Source organism: Apteryx rowi, unplaced genomic scaffold, assembly GCF_003343035.1.
Source record: "Apteryx rowi isolate R43461 unplaced genomic scaffold, aptRow1 scaffold_50, whole genome shotgun sequence".
Taxonomy (NCBI): Eukaryota; Metazoa; Chordata; class Aves; order Apterygiformes; family Apterygidae; genus Apteryx; species Apteryx rowi.
In genome coordinates, this window is record NW_020450761.1 from 3207920 (window position 1) to 3225830 (window position 17911).

Sequence of the window (17911 nt, forward strand, 5' to 3'; positions counted from 1 at the left end):
TTTTTTTGGTCACTAGAAGAGTTATGAATTTCTGTTTTGAGGCTTGTGTTTTGAAAATTCTCTGTATGTCTCCCTTGAGGAGCAGCACTGAGACATCAAAGATAAAGTGATTGTTTTGTGAAAGGGTTGTTTTTCTATTGACAACAGGAAGGTTCTGTCTTTTAATAATTCACTGTATGAGTTCACTCTTGTGTATAGTGTTTGCTTAATTTCACTTGGTTCCTGTGAGAGTGTTTGTTGCATTGGATGAATGTCATATTTTGAGATGAGCATTATATTATCTTGGATTTTTGATCTTTTGTCTGTGTGTAGCATCAGCAATGATGGATCTGAAGCTAAGTTGGCCAGTTTTGTATTTATTGCCTGATCATTTTTGTGCTTTGGTCTGCAGTGAGAAGGATGACATTGGGAAATTTGTTGAAAGCTAGAAAGTGTGTTCTTGTTGAACGAATCATTACAGTACAATCTCTTTTGGGTATGGTTTGTAATTGTTGAGTAATTTTCCTGTTCAGATTTCAGTAATGGATGGTACATGACAAAAATCTATGACCAGCAAGGATTTTCTTTTGAGCTTGTAGTAAATACATATGGGGTACAAGCATTTCTTTTTCAAAGTTCTGATATCTTTCTGGAGAAGTATATGTATTGCTGGGGGGGGTGAATCATCTTTAGACTGGCTTATTTCAGAGCGTATGGGATGGTATCTGAAGGATTCTTTTTGGAGAAAGTGTTTGGTGTTCTGGGTGACTGGAGGTTTTATGGAGGTGTTCAATCTATGGGGCTTTTTATTTAGGAGGCTGTAGGTTGCCATTTTTCATGTTGACTATCATATCTGGGAAGTTCATGTTGTTGTAGAATTATTCCAAAGACAATCTAAAAAGTTAGAAATTACTGAATTTGAGTTGCTATATTGTAGTGGTGGTTAGAAATAGTTTAATGTGGTCTTTATACCAATTACTCTAATAATAACATAAATTACTTCTCCCTGTAAACCCTTCCCTGTATCTTTAGGTATTGCACAGATACAATGCTACTAGTTATTGAATTTATATGTGCTAATTCTTGAATATAAAGCACTCTGTAAATGCAAAATGTTATTAGTGGAAATTATAGGGTCCTTTTCACCATATTAAGTGTGCGCTCGAATACCAAGTCTCATTACCACAAAGGATGACCAGCCTCTTGCAAGCCTACAGGAAAAAGTAGAAAATGGAGATGCGTTTCATTTCCCCTCCAAGAGTTATGATACTAGGGGAGAGGCCCTGAAAGCAGCTCCCAGAGTCCAGCCAATAAATGTAGCAATTCCTGGGCTCTACTTGGAGACCTTCTGGGAACTTCTGCTAAAATCTCTTGGGAACCTTTGGAGGAAGGTGAGGGTGCCTGCTGCTGCAGGAAGGGAGAGCTACAGGAGGCTATGACCTTTAGCAAGCAGCTTCTCACGAGCTCTGTCAGCTGTTCCTGTTCAAAGGGTGGTTTGGGCTTTTGTTCCAGCTGACTCCTGATCAGGAAAGGTCAAGCACCTGTTTGATGGGTTCCAGGGAGAAGCCTATAGAAGTGTTGGCTCAGAGTACAGCTGGCAGATGCAGCAGTTTGTACAGAAGGTGCAGAGAAGGGGGACAGGGACATTGGTGAGCACAGCCTGCTTGTGCTTAGCAATGGTAGTGATACGCTACATGGCATGGTCTTCAGCCCTGACTGGAGCAACTACCCCTGTAATGTCTGAGGCCTCAATGACACAGACCGAGCTTCTGAGGGAGRATGTGGCCCTATGGGCCTGGGACCTCTTGCTGAATCTGGGGAAGGGGAATATAGTCTCCTTATCTACAGGAGGTGTACACTGGTGGAGGAGCTGCATCATCAAATAAAGGAGCTGTGGAGGAGGTCACAGACTTTGAAGCATCAGAGGCAACAAGAAAGAGATTGACCAGATCTTCTCCAAGACCCTGCAGTCTCAACAGCCTGAACTCCCATTTGTACTGAAGGAGGGACAGGCAGAGTCCAAGCTTATCTGATTGGAAGATGGAGATTACCATGATGGCAAAGTCTGGAAGCTTGTGACTTCTGGTACCAGGAGGATAGCTCCTGCTCCCCTTGCAGATCTGCAGCTCCAGAAGAGTTTCAGTGCCTTTGTAGCAGATGGAGGGCTGGGAGCAGTGTGCAGTGAAGCCTCTGAGCTGGCTGAGCTTGAGTCATGTGGCAGCCCCAGGAGGAAGTGGCAAGTGATGGAGGTGGGAGATTCCCTGCTGCAGGGGATGGAGGCCCACATCTGCCAACCTGTCCTGCTGTCCCGGAGGTTTGCTGCTTGCTGAGGGCTCAGATCCAGGACATTGTGGAGATACTGCTGAGGCTTGTCTGGCCCTCAAGCTATTACCCCCTGCTGCTGTTGTAACCCCAATATTACTGCCAGGGGAGACTCAGAATGTATCAAGTGTGGTTACCTGGCTCTGGGGGTGTGAGGGTCAGGGGCATGGGGGCCCAGGTGGCATCTCCTTAATCATCCTGCCAATGAGCAGGCAGGGCTTGAGAAGCAGAGGGATCCTGCGAGTCAACAGCTGGTTACACAGCTGGTATCAACAACAGGTATTTGGCTCTTTTGACTGTGGGACCCTCTTTGAGGATCAAGAAAAGRTCAAGGAAGARACAGGATCTATCTGACCAAGTAGGGTAAAATTATCTTTGTCAACAGGCTGGCCAACCTGGTGAGAAGAGCTTTAAACTGGGAACAATGAAGGCAGACAAATGAGGATGGGGATGGCAAGCAAAGGTTGCAGGGTGATGTGGGCAGGAGAGACCTCTTGATCAACAGTACTGGGCTGAAGGTGATGACCTCATGCTTATGCACATAAAAGTGCCTACAGGACAGTATTATGGGGAAGGCTCTCATACCTTTTCTGGGAAATCAGCAAGCTTGGTGTCTATGCACTTGATGCACACAGCATGGGGGGAAAAAACAGGAGGAATTAGAGGTCTTCAAGTAGTTGCAAACTATAATTTCATTGGGATCACAAAACCGTGATAGGGTAGCTTAGGTGACTGGAGTACTGCAATGGATGGATACAGGTGCTTTAGAAAGGATAGGCCAGGAAGGTGAGGAGAAGAAATCGCCTTGTACGTGCGAGAGCAGCAGGAACACATGGAGACCTGCCTAGGGACAGATGATGAGCCAACTGAAAGCTTACGGGTCAGGATTGGTGGACAGACCAACCTGGGTGACATTGTGGTAGGGGTCTGTTATAGACCACCCGGTCAGGAAGAAGTAGATGAGGCTTTCTTCAGACAACTGGAAGAAGCCTCATGTTTGCAGGTCCTGGTCCTCATGGGGGACTTTAACCATCCGAGTATCTTCTGGAGGCACAACACAGCAGTGCACAAGCAATCCAGGAGGTTTCTGGAGTGCATTGATAATACAGTGACACAGTTGATTGAGGCGCCAGTGAGGAGAGGGACTCTGCTGGGCCTGATATTTACAGACAAGGAAGAACTGGTCAGGGATGTGAAGGTCAGGGACAGCCCTGGCCCTGGCTTGCATGAGATAGTAGAGTTCAGGATCCTGAGGGGAGGGAAAAGGCAAATAGCAGGACCACAGCCCTAGATTTCACGAGAGCAGACTTTGGCCTGTTCAGAGATCTGCTTCAAAGAATACAGAGAAGAAGGGTCCAGGAGAGATAGTTGATTTTTTTTTTTTTGGAAGGATCACCTCCTCCAAGCTCAAGAATGGTCCATCCCAATGAGCAGGAAATCAAGCAAAGGCAGCAAGAAGCCTGCATGGGTGAACAAGGAGCTCCTGACTAAACTCAGACATAAAAAGGAAGCGTGCAAGGGGTGGAAGCAGGGACAGGTGACCTAGGAGGACTACAGAGACCCTGTCTGAACTTGCAGGGATGGGCTTAGGAAAGCCAAAGCCCATCCAGAGTTGGATCTGGTGAAGGACATGAAATGCAACAAGAAGGACTTTTACAGGTACATTAGCAGCAAAAGAAGTCCAGGAAAAATGTGGGCCTGCTGCTAAATGGGGCAGGGGACCTGATGACAAAGGACATGGAAAAAGCTGAGTTACTCAATGCCTTCTTCACCTTGGTCTTTACCGATAAGACTGGCCTTCAGCAATCCCAGGCCCCAGAGACCAGAGGGAAAGTCTGGARCAAGGAGGACTTGCCCTTGGTAGAGGAGGGTCAAGTTAGGGAACATTTAAACAAATTGGACATGTACAAGTCCATGGGCCCGCATGGGATGTCCATGAGTGTTGAGAAAGCTGGCTGATGTCACTGTGGGGCCACTCTCAATTATCCTTGAAAGGTCATGATGATCAGGAGAGGTTCCTTCAGATGGGAAGAAAGCAAATGTGGTCCTAGCTTCAAGAAGGAAGATCCATGAAACTACTGGCCAGTCAGCCTTGCCTCGATCAGGAAGAAGGTGATGGAACAAATTATCCTGGAAACTGTTTCTAGACATATTAAGGACGAGAAGGGTATTGGTGTTAATCAGCATGGATTTGATTTATAAAGGGGAAATCATGCTTGACCAGCCTGGTAGCCTTCTGTGATGAGATGACTAGCATGGTGGATGAGAGGAGAGCAGTGGATATTTTTATCTTGACGTTAGCAAGGCTTTTGGCACTGTCTCCCATAATATCCTCATAGACAAACTGAGGAAATATGGACTAGATAAGTGGGCAGTGAGGTGGATTGAAAACTGGCTGAAATATGGGTTCAGAGGGTTGTAATCAGCAGCACAAGCTGGATCAGTACCACGGCTGGAGGATAGTCACTAGTTATGTACCCCAGTGGTCGATACTAGGGCCAGTACTGTTTAACCTATTTGTTAATGACCTCATTAATGTGACAGAGCGCACCCTTAGCAAGTTTGCAGATGATACAAAACTGGGAGGAGTGGCTGATGCACCAGATGGTTGTGCTGCCATTTGGAGGGACCTTGACAGGCTGGATAAATGGGCCAACAGGAACCTCATGAAGTTCAACAAAGGGAGATGCTAAGTCCTGCCCCTGGGGAGGAATAACCCCCTGCAACAGAACAAGCTGGGGCTGACCAGCTGGAGAGCAGCTTCACAGAGAAGGACCTRGGGTCCCAGTGGACAAATTGACCATAAGCCAGCAATGTGCCCCTGCGACAAAGAAGGCCAACAGCATCCTGGGCTGCATTAGGCAGAGTGTTGTCAGCAGGCTGAGGGAGGTAACACTCCTCCTCTATTCAGCCATGGTGAGACCACACCTGGAGTACTGTGTCCATTTGTGGGTTCCCCAGTATGAGAGAGACATGGACCTTCTGGAGCTGGTCCAGCAAAGGGCCATGGAGATGATTAAGGGTTTGGACGATCTGTCACACGAGGAGAAACAGAGAGCTGGGACTGCAGCCTGGGGAAGAGAAGGCTCAGGGGGATCTTACGAGTGTTTATAAATACCTGTTGGGGAGGGAGTAAAGATGAGGGAGCCAAACTCTTCTTAGTGATATCCAGTGACAGGATGAGAGACAATGGGCACAAACTGAAATTCCATTTAAACATAAGAAAAAGTTTTTGCTGTGAGGGTGGTCAAACACTGGAGGTTGCTCAGATAGGTTGTAGAGTCTCCATCCTTGGAGATGTTCAAAACCCAACTGGACACAGCTCTGAGCAACGTGCTCTGGTTGCCCCTTCTTTGAGCAGAGGGATTAGACTAGGTGATCTCCAGAGGTCCCTACCAACCTTAGCAATTCTGTGATACAGGAGTGTGCATGTTATCAGCCTTCATAATCATATCCTATTAAGAATTTATGTACAAATAATAGCAGTGTTCAGCACCTTCATGTGCCACACAGTTGCCATAATTGGCAGACTGCTTTCCTCTAGATATTAGGTCAGAAATTAGTCTTGAGAGAAGCAGTTAAGGAAGAATTATTGGCATATTCAGACTAGTGTGTCCTCAAAAGGTGTTGGGGAAACAGGAGGGCTGAGAGAAGGGTAAGGTGAGGGGCAAGGCTAACGCAATGCTGGATTATTCCTACGTGACCTGCCATGTCCTTTGCTGCAGTTCTGAATTGCTAACAAGGTGAGGTGGCAAAAATAACACTACTGCTGGGTGACTGATGTGGAGAGATTTAGGGCATTTTATTTATTAGTAGTAAGGAAATAATAAAACATGAATGATTTTTGGTCTAAGCAGATGTAATAAGAGGAAAGTATTCTGTTATATTTCTGCGTGCACCTTGAAGACGACAATACTTGCCAAATTGAGACTTCCTGTCATTGGCTTTTAAAGGTTTAGGATTATATTTAGACCTGTCCTAYTGTGCTGTTATTGTTTGTTATTTCTCTGAGAACTGGTAGCCTTTGTAGTATTCCAAGATGCCTCATTTTGATGACGATAGCCTGTTCTGTATCAGAAAGTTGGGAAAAGATCAGTGTTGCTTACAAAGCTTGATGGAAAAACATGGTCCTCCTTTGACAGATATTCTGGATACAAAGAAAAACCTCCTGATAACATAAATTAGTAGGCTGATCCTGCATGCTATTTGAAGAACAGCATACATGTAAATCTAAAAATGTGAAAAATGGCTCATTTATGACAATTTTTTCCCTACAATTTATCTTGCAGGTTCCTACGCCTTCCTCTCCTTCAGACAACTTGGGATTCTCCTCAGCTGTGGGGGAGAAAATCCAGGCTCCCACAACTACCCCAGGGAATCTCACTGAAGGTGGGACCACGCTACTTCCCACTAGTATTTTGCTATCTGAGCCCATACAGCAATTCACGCCTTCTGCTACTGTGGCTAAAGCAGGTAATGTTTCAACATAACTGAAGATGTGAGGGGTACCTGTGGGTTGGACAGCGGGTGGGGATGGCTTTACTGCTGTCAGGTGTCCATCCTGTTGTTAATAGTGACCCTTCTCTTTATCCACATCCAACATCATCACCCTTTGCAAGTAGTCCTACAGTAATACTGCAAACTTCAGACCCCTTATCCAGTTGCTTTTGAGGCAAAATTCTGACCAAGTTCAACATCAGTGGGTAGTTATGCTCAGGTAGTCAGCAAAGTAAAAAGCAGAGATTAAGAGCATTTTCTTAATGGGTTAATTTTCATACTCATTGAGAAATGCCTGAGGTTTTCTTGAGTTTGAGTGGTCTCTTCTAGCCATACTGTTATTGTGGTGTGACTCTTCAGAACACTGCTTCCCCTCAGAAACTCTTCCTCAAGGTTCCCACTAAATATAGCTGTCAGGCATCATGCAGCAACATAGGTGGGACCTGAAGCAGTACTAGCCCAGCGCTTAATGGGGGAGAACATAGCCACTTCATCCTGAAAAAATGTTTTGCTCTAATTCCAAAGCTGCAAAGATGGTTAACAGACTTCCAGCTGCAGAGAAAAAGTTCTTATTTTGAAAAGACCATGTTTAACTACTCTGTCCTCTGTAGCTGCCTAGATTCTGTGTGTGTTAGTCTAGCTCCTTTCTCCTGCTGAGACTCTGCCTTCTCTGTGCACCCTGGCAAAGGGGTAGAAGGGCCAAAAGAACAGGGAGGCACAGTTGTGTGTTTTGCGGTGCTCCTGAAGTATTGAGTGATATGGAGAGCCAAGCCCTTTGCTTCTTGGTAGAGACGGTCTGGTTTGGGATGTTCCTGGAGTCCTCTGCCAAACTAGAACCTGTGGGCCGGAATAGCGCAGGAGGCAGCAGTAGGAGAAAAGCTGCAAAAATTTCCTCTCCAAAGCAGTGGTCATCGTTATTGTGAGCGTTGACTGAGCAGCTCCTTCACAGGCGGAGTTGAAGAGGACTCAAAAAGGAACTTGGAAGAAGAACCTGAAGGGAAGGTGGTGATGCGTCTCACCATAAGTAGCACTTTGTGCAAGGGTTGCTTCAGGTCTGTGTGCATCCACCTCAGACACCTTGTGTCTCAGAGGTCTCTGGGATAGACAGACTTGGAGTTTGCTCATCAACCTTGTCTAGCCATTTTGTTCTCTCGTCTCCTGTGAAGGTCAAAGGATTCTCCAAAGTACGAATCTCCACTCCACTGTGGTCCAGAGAAACTTCTGTGAGCAGCAATGGAGCTGTGGCTGCATTTGGTTTTTTTTGCGTTTCTGTCATTGTGGAGCAGTGACAGAAAGCATGCTGTCAGCACAGCCTCTTCACTTCATCCATTTTTAGACCTGTCAAGTGCTACTGCTGTGTAGCCCCCTGCTCATCTATTCGAGGTTTACAGGTTGGAAGTTTAGACGTTGGTGAATACTGCATTTGAAGAGCCTTTATTCTGTGGGCTACCAATATTAGTTAAGGAAGGCATTTAAAGCCTTTTGAAAATAGGTCTGCATGAACCTTGCCTGAAGTTGTACTGCGGTATGTTTCTGTTGGTGCCTAGGTTGTGGACCTTGGCATTTTCAGAAGAGAAAAGAGCTTTCACAGGCAGGGTCTGGGAGGGTGCTTCTGGATTGAATATGCAGTTTAGCTACAAAATAACAACTTCACCTTGCTAATCTAGTGGAATTTTTGAAAAGTGACACTGTGAATAAGACTTTTAGCTGTGCCTACTAGAGCACCATACAAACATAGAAATAGTACTGCTTGGTGAAAGAAAGCATGATATTAGAGATTTAGTATGTACTATGTTACTTTATTTAATGAAGTTTTATTGTTGTGGTGTTGTGGGTTTTTATTTTGGGKTTTTTTTTTTTTTGGCACTCCAAAAGCAAAGCCATTAGAGAAGCTCTTTGTAGGACTGCATTACCAGAATCTCTGGGTGTTGTCTGGCTGATGATGACTCGGGAACACACAAGATTACATTTAGAAATTTGCTGTTGAGCATGACAGACCCACTTGGGTTTGGAAATAGTGGCTTAACAGGTGTGACCTGAGGCATCCTGTGGAGAGAGGCAGTGTCCTGGCAAATGGTATGACAGCGCTGACTGCTCTGGCAGAAAAGATGAATTGCAATCCCTCTGTCTGGGTGGTTGGATGCCAGCAGGCCTGCAAACACTGGCTGCACCACAGTCCTACCACACTATTATGTTGGAGGAGATGTGCATAACTTTCTTGCCTTTTTCTCCCTAATAGTGCTCTATAACCAAAATATGGCCTTTCATGCTCTGCTTAATTCAAGGGTTTTAGGTATCCAAGGAAAACAAGAGATTAGTTAGTGTGGAACTTGAAGAATGGCTCTGTGCCAACTTRAAGTAATCGTTTTGGTCTCCCACATGTTCTCTGTAATTGCGTATTTTTGAACTCTTACACTTCCATCCAATTATTAAGAAAATATAGAATTCTTTTTTAAGCAAAACAAAATGTTGCCTGTGATATACAGGAGAAATCCAAACTGTTATTTCTAAAACAGAAGTAAGTAATGTCCCATTTCACTTTTGGGTAGGGAGAACAATTCTCTGGAATGGGTTGGTGAAGAATCTATAGTCATGACTATAATAATTATTTGATTATTTATTGAGAATTTTTTTTTTTGCTTATCTTTGACAAACGCTCTTCAGTGAATACTTAATTTCTTAACTTCAAATACTATTTGTATTGGATTTCTATCATCCCATCTTTTAAAATATAATGTGCTCATTCTGTCATAGATGCAGTAAAAGAACTTATTGTGTCTGCTGGAGATAATGTACAAGTGATGCTCCCCAAAAATGAGGTTGAACTGAATGCCTTTGTTGTCCCACCACCACCTACAGGTGAGTTGAATTGTCTTTGCACATAAGGAGATGCACACTACCAACCTGTAAATGCAGACGAGTCCTGAGTTATGTGACCATCTGCACTCAGGATACAACCATCTCTCTTTTCTCCTTGTCCTAGTTTTTTGTGGATCCAAATGCAGAGAGCATTTTCTCCTTTGGATTTTAGAGATTTTGAAGTGTCTTTTATKTTCAGGACCTACACTCGTTAGCCAGATCACACAATAGGAAGCCTGTGATTTCTACCAAAAGACAACGTGGCCCAGTTTATAGCATCTTGCTGTTAGGGCGGGCAGGGAAGTAGTTTCTGAACACATTTACCTTAAACCTACCAGCTTCTAAGCTGCAGCTACAAAGAATAAATATTCCATAGTGGCTATGTAGAGTGCATCCACTTCATGTGGAGGTGTTTTTTGGTGAAGAAGTTGGTTACTTGTGAGGTCTGTTCCATCCTTGCTGCATTATCGAGCTACAGCACATTATAGGAGCTCTGCCATACATTTGTACTGATTCATTTTGCAGGCTCAAACGATAGCAGTCATGGTTTCTTACTATAGTGTTTTGCATGACAGATGATGAACCTGATTTCTTTGTTTCCTGGGCTTATCTTGAAGGCAATGATTTAATTATTCCTATGCTGTGGTTTTGCTCCCAGAAACAGCCTACAGCTATGAGTGGAGCTTAATCAGTCACCCTGCCGACTATGGTGGTGAAATGGAGCACAGGCACACCCAGACCCTGAAGCTCTCTCATGTAAGTGAGCTGTAACCTCAGGCTCGTGTTTGTGCAGTCTTTTCACTGGAGTTTGTAACCTATGGTGAAGGGCAGCTTGATTTGAAGAGTTCTGATGACTCCCAGAGCCATCTTTGCTTGCATGTGTCACCAACACTTTGCTAGATTAAAGTATCTTCTTCAGAGTGTGCTGATAATTTTCTAAGACAAAATAAACATTCTTAAGCGTTTGCTTTGAAATTCCCACCTCCGGGCAGTGACCAGTGCCCTATGTGTTTGTGTTTATAAATGGAGTTCTAGGTTTCAGATTTCCAGGTTTCTCTCTATTTACAGTATGATTGGCAGTTTGTATGTGCATAACTTCTGTATAATTTGCCACGTAACTGGATTTGTTCTGTTTGTGTCTCAGTTATCGGTGGGACTTTATGCCTTCAAAGTGACMGTTTCTGGTGAAAATGCCTTTGGAGAAGGTTTTGTAAATGTCACAGTCAAACCAGGTAAATCAGTTGCTAAAAGGATGTAACTAATTTCTTCAGCACAAGTAATCATACAACATGCTTCTCTAACAGTCTGTCAGTTACTGTCTGTCAAGGACATTTAGTACCCAGTCATGCAGAGATGTACTTCATATCTTGCTGTCTTAAATGGATTTTAAGAAAGTGTAGCTAGGGATCCAGCTTGCTGTATTTAAATGTTCTCTAGCCTGTACCCTCCTCAGGCAAGGCCTGAGATAGCATCATCCTACCTTTTATGTTCCCCTTCTCCAGTACAGCTAGATTAGCAATTAAGTGCTGAGCTACAATGTGCAGTGTCCAGGTCTGCTCTAAATTATACCGGTTGGAAGTGGCCGCAGCACAGGGCTGCTGTGTCAGAGTGCACTGTTCGTCAGTAATGTTCTCTCTCCCCTGTCCAAAAGTGACAGCAGACTCTGTAGAGCTGTCAGTCCTAGGCTTAGATCGCCAGCGACTATTGATAAGTAGAGTTAGCAGACTAGCTTTGCCTGGGTCTTCCCTAAATGTTGTTTTCTTTTCCTGTCTTTCTTATAGCACTCAGAGTTAACCAGCCACCTGTTGCCATTGCTTCACCCAAAGTACAAGAAGTTTCTTTGCCTACAACTTCTACTTTCATTGATGGCAGTCGTATGTACTGGACCATCCTTTGCTTATATCCTGTATTTTTAATGTACAATTGCAGCACTGTTGTTTATCAGTAGCAAATGAAATTCCTTCCTCTCTCTGCTCTGCTCACAAAARTTCCCTGGACCATGATTTATGTTGGAAGTTTGATTTCCCCTTATAAATGTTAAAAGTTAATCAGATGGAATATTTATAAGGTATGAGGTTGAGTGAAATTGGTTCTAGAATAAGCTGCACTTTAAGTTTTTGTTGTTGTTGTTTCTGTTGTTCTTTTCACCTACAACAAACTTGATTGCTTGACTTTTATGCATTCAAGTGTGTGTTGAGACTATAGTGGAAAAATGCAGCTGTCCACTTGGGGACTGGGAGGCTGTTGCATCCAAACCGCAGCTCATCTTACAGCTTCTTTCTCTCCTGCCCTGGATCCCCATTGCAGGCCTGTGTGCCAGGGCAGCTGGGGGCATTGCAGAGAGGTCTCCCTGTCATGCAGGGTAGGATGAGACATCATGTTTGTCACTGCTCCAGAATGGACTCAAGTTTCCTGAGAGTTTGTTTTGCTGTGTGTTTTGAAGTTAAGCAAAGGCTTACACTTTCATGTTTACAGAGAGCAAACAAGTGTCAGGGTTCTGTATTCATATGTAAAGAGGCAGATACACAGAGAGGCTGACTGAGACTGCGTGTGTGTATAGAATTTTTTTGTTTTTGAGAAATCATCCCAAATGTAACTCGGAATCTGTGGTTTAATAGCTATGGTATATGAATCCTGCTCAAATTTGCACAAGAATATGCTTTAAAAGATTAATTGCAGAAAACCAATTAGGTATCGGCACGTGCAACTCTTTAGTATTCATACCAGCAATTGCTACAACGTACTGATATTTTTCTTTAATGAATGTAGAAAGTGTAGATGATCTGAAGATAGTGAGTTACCACTGGGAGGAAATTAAAGGTCCTTTGCGAGAACAGAAGGCATCTGCTGACACACCTGTCTTGCACTTGTCTAACCTGGTTCCTGGAAACTACACTTTCAGGTACCTGCACAGATTCTTTCCTTCTGGGGTTTTAAGCATTTCTGTGATTTCAACTAGACGTTTGTTTCTCTCTCTTTGTGCTCACATTTATCTCCTCAAACGAAGGATTTCATTTTTCTTCTACATGCTCTTTCCCTTCATTTTGCACAGTGAAAAGCCATAGGGAGCAGTTTTATCAAGAAATGCTTGCAGTGGTTTTGAGACTGGTGTAGTGATGCTTTGCAGCATAGGGTTATGCAAAATGAGGCGTGAGAAATTCAACACCTCCTATTTCCTACAATAATAACTGGGAGAGAACATTTTCATTTTGATTTTTTCAGCCTAGAAGTTGGCAAGTGTCCCGAGATGAGACTGTGCGGTCAGATGTGAAAGTCATCCCCTGAAGGTTGGCGGCAGACGGAACAAGGCTGGCAGACTGATCCCCACAAAGCACTGTGGTGTGCTGATTTTACAAGAATCATTGTCTTCGTCATAAAAGCCTTTTCATTGCTACAGTTTTCCTCCAATTATGTCTTGCTGAAGCTGAGTCTTATCCAGACAGCAGAAGCAATTTTTGTGATTCTTGGTGCTTTAATTCAAATCAATTCATTTTCTGAACTTTTTGGTTTAAAACCTGGTCTTGGACTTTTACAGAGGCAGACTTGCACTGCCCCAGTGGGTAACAGCCTGCCAGTCAATACATTACATATAAAGGTAGAATCACCAGGGTGTTGGAGCCTGTTGATGGCCAGTGCACATCTACGTTAAATGTGGTGCTTTGCATAAGCTTCCCAAAAAATTGCATAGCTCCAACTTCTATTCTCTGTTCTTTACTGGAATTGCTCCATGTTATACAGTGACAGAAATAAGAGTAGCAATTTTTCTGTATTAGAAAGGACAGAACTCACTTATAAGCAATGCTCTTAAAGTGTGCTCCAAACACTAGGGAATTAAGAATTCATTTCTTATATCCATGCCCATTYGGGGGAGGCTGAGGTAGCTGAACAATAGAGTAGCCTGGTGGAGCTCATGAGAAATCCACTGGCAAACAGAATCCAGTGCTTCTGACTTCCATGGTTGTGCATCCACTGCAAAAGTATGCTTTCCCTAATAACAGAATTAATGAGCGCTAGTTTTGTTCCCAGCTAGGGAAAGCTTCAAGAGTGGCCCCCTTTCGTGTGTTCAGCTGTCTGCAGTAGCCACAACAGAGGTGAATTAAAGATGTAGTCAGTTACCACACTGTGAAAGGTAGCCTTTCATCACTTTCAGATGTCTGCAGCAGTTTCACTTCAAGATAGTTTGCCATTGTGTTTCTGAGAGGTGATAGAATTTAATTAAACTCTGAGCTTTTTTTAGTTTTGTGACTTGACATCACCTTCAAAAAATCTGAGCTCATACTAAGCTTCATTAAAATAAATAGTATTATGCCACAAAGGAATAAAAGTTACGAACTGTTACTGTGCTATGACAAGTAGAGCTTCTGAACATCCAGAGTAGTTCTGGATGTAGGAAGTACCAGCAATTGTTCCACTATAGCTGATGAATGAAGTTCCCTGCTTTTTACTGAGTAAACTTTTTAAAGAATTTCCATTGAAATCCTGGTTCTTATTGAAACTGAAGTTGTCACTGACTTCAGGAAGTAGGTTTCATCCAGGATCCAGAATAGCTAGATTTCTTTTTCTTAACAGTTGAAAGCTGTGATTGAAAATAACATTCTTTGAATTTCTTTCCTACCTTAGTTCAGGGCTATGTGTTTCTGAAGCAGAAGTTAGTATGATCTAGTTCAGTGGCTTTCTTTTAGGTRGTGTTTTTTCTCTGCTCTAATGCTAGAGAAATGTGAATTTTTGAATTTAGCACTTGGTCCAGTCTAACAGATTTTTTCAGTATTGTTTTTTCTACTACAGGCTCACAGTGATCGATTCAGATGGAGCGACCAACTCGACCATTGCCTCTCTGACAGTCAACAAACCAGTGGATTATCCACCTGTTGCCAATGCAGGACCAAATCAGGCAGTCACCTTGCCCCAAAACTTCATCACACTGAATGGAAACCAGAGCAGTGATGATCATGAAATTGTCAGCTATGAATGGTCACTCAGTCCCAAAAGCAAAGGCAAAGTTGTAGCAATGCAGGTAAGCCTATTTCTTCTTGCATAATGTTATAAACTCTTTTATCTTTGCCTCTAATAAGAGCAAATGCATATCTGAGGAACTACTCAGAGCACCAAAGTATCCGTAGAGTTCTGTTACTCTTTTTTGTTCCTCTCTGATGTTTGACTCTTATTTTAGATACTACTTTAATTCCTTCTCATTGTTCTGTCATTCTTTCTGGCCACTTCTGATTCCTGCTGCTGTTTGTTCCCTGGTGGTTTGGAAGGAACTTCAGTTCACAGTGTCTGTCCTTGGACCCTGAAGCCTGCTCTGCAGGCTTGCTTCTTCTGAGAGGCTGGGCAGGCTGCAAACTGCCCCCACGTCTCACTAAAACAGTTACGTTTTTCTTGTAGCATTTCTTTCTCCTAGAGAAAGTAGGACTCGAAAAGGASCTTAATTTTTGAGTGAAAAATGACAAGGTTTTTGGCAGTTTCACACAGCTCCACTCAGTGTTGGGTTTTTTACTTTTTCTTTTTTTGTTGTTTTTAATGCTCAGTAAAACACTGGTTTTCTATGAAGGCTAAGCAAATTTATTCTCTTAATTTTTATGGCAGCATTCCTTTCTTAAGTCTCTGAGAACTCAGTTCAATAAGAATTGTCAGTRGCCTTTTGCACTCAGTAAGCTGCAGATTCTTGTAGGTCTGCAGGTAGTTGAGGATGTCTCAGAAGCCATTTTTTCCAGGAAATATAAGCTCTTCTATGTTGAAAATGCAAGTGCTTAAGGATTTCTTCAAAGCTGGGAAGAAACCACTTTGTGTAGATCAGTTTAGAAACTGAGTTAAACTGATGCAAGCCTATACTGTAAAGCCAATTATGAAAATATGAAAGTGCTTATTGCATAATAGCCTATTTCTATTCATTTATCAATTGAAGCACTTTCCTAAAGCATCCTTGCAACCTGAAGCTTTAGCTTTTGAGAGCTGTTCAGGCTTAAAGCAACTTTCCTGCAAGAAAGGGGTAACTACTTGAGATATGTAAAGGACTCATTGGGTGTTTAATGGTGAGAGGCAAGAGCATTTTACAATTTTTTTTTTTTTTTCCCCAGGAATTAGTAATCCTTTTCATGTCCCTAAAGCTGAAGATAACGTTATCTGGAGTGTTACATGGAATCTGTAATTAGACTATAATTTAATTAGTACCTCTGGTTAGTTAATCATGTACTTTATTTCTCATTATCTTTATCCAAAAAGATGCATTTAATTGTATCATAATTTGTTATTGCTTGTTTGAAGTATGCCACAATTTTTTTAAAGTAAAAGAACCTATAGTTGGGCTAGAATGAGTCTATTTGTAAGCTTGTATATCAACGAATTGTGTGAAAAGAGTGGTAGGGAAAATACCTATAAGGCATTTCTCCTCTTGGACCAAATCTTGAACCCCCTGAAATAGATAGCATGATTCCTGTTACTTTGAGTGAAATGAGCATGAGAGTATTATGTATCTTAAACACTGTCTTCACAATGGTATTGCTAAAAGACTATACTCAGCACCACAACTTTGTCCTGTTTAATGTTTTTTCCCATAAGCCTATCTGCCTGGTGTAAATAGTCAAGCTTGTTTTTGTGTTTAATGGCATTTAACAGTTTTTTATCATTAAATGTTGTGTTAAACAGTTTCATGCTGTTTAAAGAAAAAAAAAGGAAGAAAAAAAAGGAAGAAAAAGCATTGCTAAGGAAATGGAATAAGCTGTAATATTTTTCACCAGTGTTTAATTTGCTAATTGAGAAATGTCCCATGTGTTTCACAGACAGTTATTGTTGTTCAGAAATAATGCAGCAATTATACCAACATAAGAAATTAAGGTTTACTGTCTATAAATAAAATATTTCTCTGGGTTATTACAGACAGTCACAATACTAGATACATCACATCTATCTGTGCATCAAATCTTAAAACTCCATTTTGTCTTCAACGTACTCAAACTGCTTGCTCAAACACTGTATTTATTATGAATTAAAACAAATTTTGTTTTTCTTCCACATTTGCTCTCTAGGACCTTTTGTATGCCATATGCATTTCTGTTTTCAACTCGTCCTCTCTCTTTTTCTCTTTGTAAACGCCACATAGGGAGTGCGAACTCCGTACCTCCAGTTATCTGCAATGCAGGAGGGAGATTATACATTTCAGCTGACTGTCACAGACTCGGCGAGGCARCGGTCCACAGCAGAGGTCACGCTGATAGTGCAGCCCGGTAAGCTGACAGTAGACAGGTCTGGTTCCTGCAGGAGTGGACCAGCCTGACTCCTTAGCACCGTTCTCAAGTGYCTGGCCTTGCTGCATTGCACCGCTCAGCTGGCAGGCTGAACATCTGGTATCCCTGCATCAAGGACTCTCCCACCTCCTTTTTCTTTCAAAGCAAACAGTAGAAACAAGTGCAAAATTGCAGAAAGTCCAGATGGTGATCCTGAAGGCTCCCACTGGCCTGATTACGTAAGGCATCTTGCACAGAGTTGTATTTGAGTGTACTTTTAAAAACTGAAATGTTGCTCTGGGTTTAATATCCTGCAAAGCCTGTTTTGCAAAGCTGTTTCAGCACATGCATCAGTGCTTCACTCCATCTTATTGCTCTGCAGTTCACCTTCAAGAATCCTTCTGCGATTTGAATTCTCACTAGAAATGCATTACACGTTCTAGGAAAAAAGTCAAGTGAGGAGTTTGCAAAGGCTGCTTCTTTCACACAGTTGTCTGGATTTGGGGGCTGAATGGTGAACAGACCCAAATGGTTCAGGTCTCATCAGATTTTTTCATGCTATTTTTTGGTAATGTGTTTGCCTATTACAGCTTCTTGCATCTAAGGTGGCCTGTTATGCCCATCTGAAGATCTCCCACTCCACCTTGGGATGATGTTGTTTCTTCATGTTGTTGCTCATTACACAGCTTTTTGTAGCTGATTTTTTCTGGGGAAACTTTGCAGTGGGCAGAAATCAAGAACAGGAGCTGCAGGTACAGCCTGTGGTGCTGCCTTTCAGATTGATGATAGTATGGCACTGTGAAGGTTGTGCTGCTGTTGTTGGGTATAAGGAAAAATAAATACCCAGGAAAACGGTAGCATTGCCAATTTTACGAAGCCACAATAGCAAAGGTTGAAAGCAGAAAAATTGGTTATATGTTTCTGCACTAAATCCTCAATGGCTCTAAATTGGCATGAACTTAGTGGTGTTGTGTTGACCTCAAGCAGCCAAAAAACCTGGACTAGTACCTTCTTTTGGGCAAAGAACCATA

At 42.6% G+C, this 17911-nt stretch overlaps 1 protein-coding gene across 1 annotated transcript in view; it reads left to right on the forward strand.

Annotated features, from left to right (window-relative positions):
* Positions 1–17911, forward strand: part of KIAA0319 (KIAA0319 ortholog) — a 43110-nt gene that overhangs the window by 10334 nt on the left and 14865 nt on the right. Inside the window, exons 3-10 of the mRNA XM_026079849.1 lie at positions 6591–6774; positions 9553–9657; positions 10316–10413; positions 10802–10889; positions 11439–11531; positions 12427–12559; positions 14443–14671; positions 16757–16880. Of these exons, the coding sequence (XP_025935634.1) occupies positions 6591–6774; positions 9553–9657; positions 10316–10413; positions 10802–10889; positions 11439–11531; positions 12427–12559; positions 14443–14671; positions 16757–16880 (1054 nt within the window). The remainder of the gene's footprint in view (positions 1–6590; positions 6775–9552; positions 9658–10315; positions 10414–10801; positions 10890–11438; positions 11532–12426; positions 12560–14442; positions 14672–16756; positions 16881–17911) is intronic.